A 9,303-nucleotide genomic window follows, 5' to 3' on the forward strand; every position below is an offset into this window, starting at 1 on the left:
CCACATTAAACACTACTTTCGCGATCTATTTATTTTATCACTACATGTAATTCCAATGTCTTCGAGGGCCAGTGAAAGCAGCACAATTGCCAGGCGTTCCATGCGTATTTGCTGCGTTGATAGGCAGAAAAACGTGACGTCATTACGTACAGCGGGACGTCTAGGAGAAGATAAACAAAAAGGAAGGAAGCCTTCGGCCATACAATCGCGGCAAAAATCGGTTCAAATATTTAGCTTGCAAGCTACAGTTAGCAACTACATGTGCCCCTTTTATTGCTTAAATATTTATTATTAGGCGTTCACAGTCATGGACGAGGCAATAGTGTTTCGTATGAGCGCATTTTCGGAGCAAGGAGGGAGGAAATACATGGAGGATGTTGTCGAGATTAGAATCGAGTACGAGCCGACGCCGTCGACAGTCGAAGATTATCCAAAGTCGCAGAGGCATGGAGGACAGGAAAAAGCGGAGGGCGAACCTACCACACAGACTGAAAATGAGACACTTGAACACAACGTTGATGCCGAATCGGGTCCGGTGTCTGCAATGTGGGTAGAGAGTCTATCAAACGAGGACAGCGGCAACAACAGTGCACCGGTATCAGACGAGAGAGTCGGGGAGCATGTTGTCGACACTCGGAGGTCTGTGGCTTTTTTCGCTGTGTTTGATGGTCACGGGGGTCGAGAGGCTGCACACTTTGCACGAGAGAACCTGTGGGAACTGTTGAAAAGGCAGCGGGGGTTTTGGTCGAAGGATCACAGTGAAGTGTGTGCAGCTCTAAAGAAAGGGTTCATCGCCTGTCACCATGCAATGTGGAAAGAGCTACGTAAGTCATCACAGTGTTTTTTTAACCTCGCATATATTGCTGCCTAAAGCTCATAATTCATACTGACACAGTCTGGTACAGCAAACTGTGTCACCGGATGCGGAATCCGACTGATGGTCAGCTGATGGTATTATGATGCCCAATCCTCTGCCAACTAGCCCATCCCGTCACATACAAACACAGTGAGCTGGCATCTGTGCACGACACAGACTTAAGTCGTCCTAACCCCTTCAATATAATTCTGACAATTGTAAGCTTATGGACATAGGTGGATTAAATTCCCAAAATAAGGGAAAACATTAAAAAAACACAAATTACCCTCAAAAAACATAAAAATCGTAAAAATGTTTGTGTATTCTTGGTCTGTTTCTGTCAAATCAGTGGGTAATAACAGTAGCGGGTTTGTTTTTGAAACAAAATGCATTGTCATTTAATTTGAGATATCCCTGCATTGCTTACATGTATTAGCATGATTTAAGACAATCAGGATTATTGTGGAAAGCCTGACAGGAGTAACCGATACAAACTGAACCATTTAAAGCTCCTTTGAGGAGTTTTTCTCTGGTTATGAAACAGACTGACATTAATTCTGATTACTCTATATGACCTACAAAAGCAAACCAGACAATCAGCGACAAGATTGAATATTTTTATATAGTTATTTTTAATGCCTGAAACTGCTGGCGGGGGGTAGGTGTCAGACGGTGCAATTAACTGCACGCTGCCTTTGTTTACATCTTCCAGGGCAAATATCTAAATTGAGTGATATGACTGTTAAAAACCACCACTTGAGCATGTACAGGACAAAATCAGCAAAGCGATAAGAGGAACAGCTTTATCCACAGGGGGCGCCAAAATCAAAACAAACCGAAAGTTCCTCACAGCAGCTTTAAGATGAGATAGCTCTGTGAAAAGCCTGACTCAAATAAGCCCAACAAACTGTGCTATTTAATATGAGATAACCCTACAATGCATACATGTATTAGCACAATTTTAGATGACTAATATTTTGGTGAAAAGCCCAACTTGAGTAAGCCAAACAAACTAGGCAATCTAATATGAGATAACCCTACAATTCATACATGTATTAAAGACAACTAATACTATGAGTAATCTTAATGAACTGAACCACTTAGTATGAGATAATCCTGTAATACATAAATGAATCAGCAGGACTTTAGAGGACTAATATTATTGTGATACACAACAAACCGAACCATCTCATGTGAGAAAACCCTGTGAATAACCTTGAGTAAGCCTAAAAATCAATCCATCTAGTTAAAGGGCAACCCTGCAGTTCATACATGTATCACCAGATGAATAATATCATTGTAAAAAAAATTGAGTTGAGTAAGCATAACAAACTGAACCAGCATGAAACTATTCCGTAAAGCCAACACTGTGCTAATGTGACAGGCTAGTTCAAAACGTGGGTAACAACTGCTCATCGGTGACTTTAAACTACACACACCTTAGATGTTGCACTTGTATCGCATCCTTTAGTTATGAGGTAAACAAAAGGAAAAAATGGTAATGTGAAAATGGAAAAAACAGCAAAACCAAAGAGGAATTTAAAACACAACACTGTCCTTAGACATTAATACTGGTTTAGCCTTAAGTCAAGCTAAGCCCTGAAACTATCCTAAATAGCATAAAGCCCCTCTGCAGGGCTACATTTCTGACCTATTAAATCCTGCTCTATGAAACTGAATTGCCAAACACAAGCATGCGTTAGCATGGCTTATGTACCCATCATGCTGTATTAAACAGCTCACTGATCAGTGCATCTTCATAGGTAGTGTTATGTAAGAAGAAATATAAGAATTGGTTTACTTTTATCATCATCTTCTTGACACTGTAAGAAGTTTCAGGATAATTCAGTCGAGTTCAGACAACAGATACAGACCATTCCTTATGAACCCTCATTAGGTCAAAGGCTGCAGGCTGCTGAGGTGAAACAGGTTCACATGTTTGCCTCTGAGTCACTTGCAGACTTTACAAAGTTACATGTTTGTTTAAATGTGTGAGCTAACATGTTTAAACATGACTCTTCAGAGGGTTTTGCCAGCGGTACTTCCAACATTGTTTCCCTCACAAACTGTGATGAACTCAACTCAACTTTAGCCATGTAGCACCTTTGATTCAAAGCCAACATAGCTTCATATTAAAACAACAAACAACAGCAAAAATGTACAACAATAGCTACAATTCTTTCAAGACTTAAACTTCAAGGTAAGTAACATTTCATATTTCACTGTTTATGTATTTGTTCCCTCACAGCGGAGTGGCCAAAGACCATAACAGGCCTGCCCAGTACATCAGGCACCACAGCCAGCGTGATTGTGATCCGCGGAGTCCACATGTATGTTGCCCATGTGGGGGATTCAGCTGTAGTGGTTGGAGTGCAAGAAAATGACTCTGATATCCAGCTCCAGGCGCTTGAAGTAACACAAGACCATAAACCTGAGCTTCCTAAAGAAAAAGAAAGGATCGAACGGCTGGGTGGGAGGTGAGTTTGTGAACAGGACCTCATATAGAAGACTCTCTATGGAGGCATGTTCAGATCATAAGGTCAGGGGGCTGTGTCAAACTGCAAAATAACTTCTTGTGCTTGTTCCTTTCAACATTGCTGTATTTTCTGTTGAGCTTGCTATTGCATTGAAGTTTGCTGTGTAATTCTTGCGACTGTAGTGTAATGAAGAAATCTGGGGTGAACCGTGTCGTGTGGAAGAGGCCCAGGCTGACGCATAACGGACCTGTGAGGAGGAGTACCGTCATCGACCAGATCCCCTTCCTGGCTGTGGCCCGATCCCTCGGTAAAGATGATAACCTGGGATTAGTGTCAATAAAAAATATTATTATATATTTTAGCAATTCATATTTTTTGTTTGATTATTCCTCCAAAAGCGGAATTATTTTCTTAATAAGTACCACGATACGATATGTAACACAATACGAATACATATCACAATTATATGTACTGCCATCTATTTTGTGATACTGTTAGCTGGGTGATAATTAGCAGGTTTTTTTGTTGCGCAGTTGCACAGTAGAGATCATCGGGTTGAGCCGTTGTAGCCACTTCCACTAACCAAAACACACACTTAACGTACTGACAAAAAACAGCAAGGATCCTGCACGCCGGCATGTTTAACAGCAGAACAGCTTCTTGTGTTGGTCTGAAGCAGACATTCACAGATATGGAAACTTCAGTGACTGTAGTGATTGTTTTAGTTACGTCTCCTCTCTGTTTCTCCTCCACTCTGCTAATCCAGAACAGATCGGCTGCAGGAGCCAGATTTGTCAACAGAGCTGTCAATCATCCTTTTTACAGCATCAAATAACTAATTCAAAATAAACTTGTAACACCAAATGTTTGGCTTCACTTCCAGCTGTCATGTCGTCCATCTTTTTATATGTATCCAGCATTAAAACTTTTTTTTTTGTAAAGTCATAGTTAAGGTATAAAAAGACCTTTATTCAAGAGTATGTTCTCTGTTTACAGGTGATCTGTGGAGCTACGATTTCTACAGTGGGGAGTTTGTGGTATCCCCAGAGCCTGACACCACCGTGATGACCCTTGACCCCAAACGGCATCGCTACGTCATCCTCGGCAGTGATGGACTGTGGAATATGATGCCACCCAAGAATGCAGTCAATATGTGTTATAGCCACGACAAGATGGTGGTGAGTGTTTACACAGCTAGTACAATATGAACATTTTTCACACCGACAGAATTTATAGGATCGTTACGTTGATTAATGAATAATTGTTTTCCTGTCTGCCTCTGCGGATTCTTTCTGCTTACAGGGACCAAAGGGAATGTCTTGCGCCCGCAGGCTGGGATGCACAGCTCTTCTGTTTTGGAAAGAGCGTATGCTCCGTGCAGACAACACAACAGTTATCGTCCTGGCCCTGCAGGAGCGAGACGGCCCTCCTATCCCTATGCACAGAGACGAGATTGTTGTTGACATGGCTACAGGAATCGACCATGTTCCATACCCAGGAACTACTTACAACACGTGCGAGGTCCCAAAGGTCAGTGCCGTAGCTTTGCTGCATCCTTCTTTTGCAGTATTTTCCGGATGTGTCATATAAATCATACAGAAAGATGACAGATATTTTCCAAATGCAGAGTCGGTCACTGCTGGGGAAAGCACCTCAGCAGCACCACTCTGACGATGGAGAAATATGCTGAATATTTGTTTGTTGTTTGCTATTCACTGTATTGTCCTTTTTATATTCCAGCCCATTTTTTAAATGTCATTCTGTTTAATACCTTCACCAGTTTAAAATATGAAGGTTTGTGGTCAATATGGCTTTGGACATGAGGTCATGGCCACAGTTTTTATCAGTGGACTGTTGGAATCACTCTTTGTTTTCGGGGCCAACAGGCGGAGCATGAGGATGACATGTTTTTTGAAGAAGATGAGATATTTGGAGAAGAACATGAGGGATGGCCGTGCCTGGAGTGGTAGTGAGGTGACTGCTCAGTTATAAAAATGTATCAAAGTGTCAGAAACATGCCCTTTTGATGATTTAATGTATTCATTAGCTGAATAATCGGGTTTATCTTGGGGAACATGGTGGCTTAAATTCTGCTTTAAAATGACTTCCCTCGCAGCTGCTTTGTCCTCCTTTGCTTGGGAGAATTGCTTCTCTGTGCTATTTCTATCTTGCTGATACAAGAGAGCTTTAGATCCATTATTGGTTTTAATGTGTTAATCAAATCTATTCCTAAATGGAGATAACCATATTACCCTCTCCCCACTTTAGTCAATAGAGGGAGAGAGTGAATATTCATCATATCAGTAATGAGCAAATGTAAGCCAACATCTTATTTTCATAGACTCTATCTGAGTTATTTACTGTGCGCAAGTCTTATTTGGGAAGAGAACAGGATCTTTCTTATGCATTATTACTTTAATAATTCTTCTTAACGCTATTGAAAATATTGTAATAAAAAAGATCAAAGGCCCAAGATGGAGAGTATTGATGGCCGAGCTTCAGCATGTGGTCAGTTGAAAGTCAGATATCTATATTTACCTTTCTACATTGTCACTTGTATCATTGTCGCTCATCTGTGTGTCTCATTTAGATTGATGAATGACAAGTTGTGTTTCAGTATTTTTCCTTATTTTCTTGACAAAAAAAAAATCAATTTATTTAAATATAAAAGTTAATGTGAATTATTTATACCAGTAATTTGATTAAATATATCATAATTATAAGAAGTCATACATCTTCATTGTTAATTTTATTCTTATGTTTGTTTTCTGTCAGCAGAGCGATGCAGAGAGTGCTCCCTTCCCTTTCAAAGACAGTTCCATGGCTCTGGAGCAGGCCTTTGGGCTGTACGAAGCAGCTTTCTGTGCCACCGCACAGCTCCTACCTGACGTTGACTCTGTGAGGGCCACACTGGCCCCCTCAGATGGTCCTGTGAATGTTTTCGAAAAGCAAGACTCTACAACTCAACTGGACTGCGTTCCATCCGCTCCTCCGTTAAAAAGATCCCGCCGTTCTCCACACACCCAATCTGAACTCAAAGGCCCTCGCCGCCGGCTTGGCCGCTCCTCCAACAAAAGCGTCCCAGAGGAGACGCCCAATAGCAACGGACAAAGTGACCACAACAGTCAAAGCGAAGCTGAAAAGAGAGAAAGGAGCTCCTCTGAGGAACGCAGTATCCTTCCACAGCACCGCAACTCTGCCTTGTGTGTGTGCTGAGTCTTGTCATAGAAACAGTGTTTTTGCCTCTGAGACTAAAAGGAGCATTTGCATCGGGTCAACTTTGCTCATGTTTCAGGTGTTCTACAGGCCTATTCCTAGATGTATACTTTTTATACAAAGTCTTTGTTTTTGTAAATATGTGAGAAATTTGAGATTGTAAATGTGTTGCTGTTTTAACCTTCCCTTTTTGCTCTTCTTTCTGCCCCGTCTTTAAATTGTCGCGCAGATTTTTCGCAGAGATTTAAAATTTTAGATCTGTTTAATCTACGCAAACTATTTTCATACTCATAAGTATGTATAGTATATCTAAAAGACGTATTTTAAAACAGATAGATCACTACAATCTGAGACAACATCAGTGTTTCACAGGCAACCTTCCAGTTTAGACATTTATCAAATAAATCAACTATTGTTTTAACCTTCCTTGATTGGGGTCAATACCTCAGACCAGTTGCTGGAGATCTTTCCTCTTAGAGACTTGACACTCATGAGGTTCAAGTTCTTATGAATACGTTTTCAGTTATAACAGGAGCCCCTGACAGTAATACTTCCAGGTGCAAAATAATAGGAAAAACACTGACAAGCAGCTGAGGAAATTCTTTAGGTACTGATTTTATTATTTGTTCTGTGTCTTTACCAGTGGTAAATTATGTACTGTCATGATCATAATTTCTACTATAAGCTAATTGGTGTATCTTATGCATAGCATGTGAGAAGATTTAAAGGGCCAGTTCACTGAAATCCCAAAAAACAAAGTGTATTATTTTATTTACCATATCTATCTATGTTGGTACTGTACATACGCGTGTTTTAGTGAACTGACCCTTTAACAGTCTTTAGCTGGAGAGTCATACTGATCCATTCCAAGCATCTTCATGTATGATTTGGCCGTTTCAGTTTCTGTTCTTCCAACCGTGGGCCTATGTAGAAGAAATATATTAAGTGGTACAATCAGAGGTACAGGTTGTTGTGCTGATACCTGTACCTCACTGGAGGTGGTTTGGAGGCAGCTTTGACCCTGATTTGTGTTCATATAACAGTCCAGTTTATTCTAAGTGTCTTCTAAGCCTAGCATCGTTTTAATAGGTCTTCCTCTTTGTTTGATTTTTGTGTGGTTTGCATCCATAACCTGTGTTTTAATCTGCACATAAAACACATTATGGTACGTGTGTCGAATACAGGAAGTGCTTCATTCGTGATCAAAGTTTTACCTTGTGTTAATATGGCAGCTCAGTATCTGTTCTAGCTGATTTGTTTGCCTTCTTTTTACATTAAAAGTGTCATGTTTGCCTTAGCACAAATGAGTCAGAGGTGCTTTTTACATGTGTTCTTGTCGTGACTCAAACAGGTGAGATTTTTAAGTATATGTCGGTGTAAGTGGCTGTGGCCCAGCCTCAACCATTCATCATGCACCTACAGTTCAACACCCATGTCATTTTACCGTTCACACTGCAGCGTATAAACCTGGTTAATGTTTCTCATATATCTTACCGAGCAGTTTGTTAGTTTTGTACAGTACGTCAATATGCAATACAAGTTTGTACAGTACATTATTATGCAAAGTAATTGGGTATTTCAGGAGTCAGGCATGCTCAGATCTACTCTGTATGTTGTGAAGTGTTCAAAGGGTAATGGATGTTCATGAGCATGTGCTTTGTTTTTGACATTTACGATACTTGGCTCTGGCTTCATATCCACTGCAGCCGGTTTCAAGACTTACTGTATAAGTTGCATACTTTGAAAGTGAGTGATTATACAATGTCTGTGAGTTGTAATAAAGTTCTCATTTTACAATTGGTGCTGTCATGTTCGCTGTGACGTCGAAACAAAGTGTCATCGTGACTGAACAAACAAGTTTCTGCTTATTTTTACTTAAATATGGAGGCAGAGATGTGGACTCACTGTTTTGATGACTTGCGACTTGATTTGACAAAAAATAAATGACTTGGACTTGAGGCATGAAGACTCGGATGACTTGCGTGTGTTCATAAGTTTGAATGTTAGCTGTTAAATATTAAACGATAAAATTCAGTGTTGTCATGTTTCTGTCTAACTATCAGTTATGTATGCAGCGCAGACTGGGAATCATGATTGGAGGACTTCCCGCTATGGTATTGTCATGATTGGATCACTGGTTGTCAATCAAACTCCTCGCTATGGCGACACGCAACATCAAAGCCCCCGCTAACGGATGTTTTTCCCCAAAGAGAATTTTCACTGTTTTAAAAGTGATGGGGCGGGAATATTAAATAAATAAGCTATTTGTTTTTGCTTTGATTACATTTGTTTCATGGAATATCAATAATTATTATACGGATACAATTCATTGTCATACTTTTTGAACAGGTTATATATAAATTGGCCAATAATATCATTATTAGATGGGCTACTAATACCCTGTCTTTTCTCTTTATAAAGCACGGATACTACAGGTAAGAGTGCTGTATCATGGGTGGAAAAAAGTGACTTGACTCGGGACTTGACCTGCCTTAACTAAGGACTCGATTTGACTTGACTTGACTTGCCCAAGAAAAAATGACTCGAGACTTGGACCAAATGATTTCAGACTTACTTGGGACTTGAGCAAAGATGACTTGGTCACAACACTGTATGGAGGTAATACTTACTGTATTCACACTTGTGCACAAGGCTGACTTGCAGTTACATTATATTCCAGTAGATGGCGACAATGTAAAGGCATACAGCTGAGCCTCTGCAGTAACTTCTCTCTTCAGTATCATCTTAAAAAGT

General features: G+C 40.2%; 1 protein-coding gene across 1 annotated transcript; it reads left to right on the forward strand.

Moving 5' to 3' along the window:
- Positions 1-223: 223 nt before the first annotated feature.
- Positions 224-8,566, forward strand: LOC138600768 (protein phosphatase 1D-like). The gene is made up of 6 exons (XM_069672269.1): positions 224-824; positions 3,105-3,333; positions 3,516-3,640; positions 4,330-4,511; positions 4,636-4,863; positions 6,112-8,566. Exons 1-6 carry the CDS (start codon positions 308-310, stop codon positions 6,547-6,549), a joined length of 1,719 nt encoding a protein of 572 aa, XP_069528370.1. The 5' UTR covers positions 224-307; the 3' UTR covers positions 6,550-8,566.
- Positions 8,567-9,303: the final 737 nt, after the last annotated feature.

This window comes from Semicossyphus pulcher, unplaced genomic scaffold (assembly GCF_022749685.1).
Source record: "Semicossyphus pulcher isolate SPU_LCO1_2020_fin unplaced genomic scaffold, fSemPul1.0.p SCAF_10, whole genome shotgun sequence".
Lineage (NCBI taxonomy): Eukaryota > Metazoa > Chordata > Actinopteri > Labriformes > Labridae > Semicossyphus > Semicossyphus pulcher.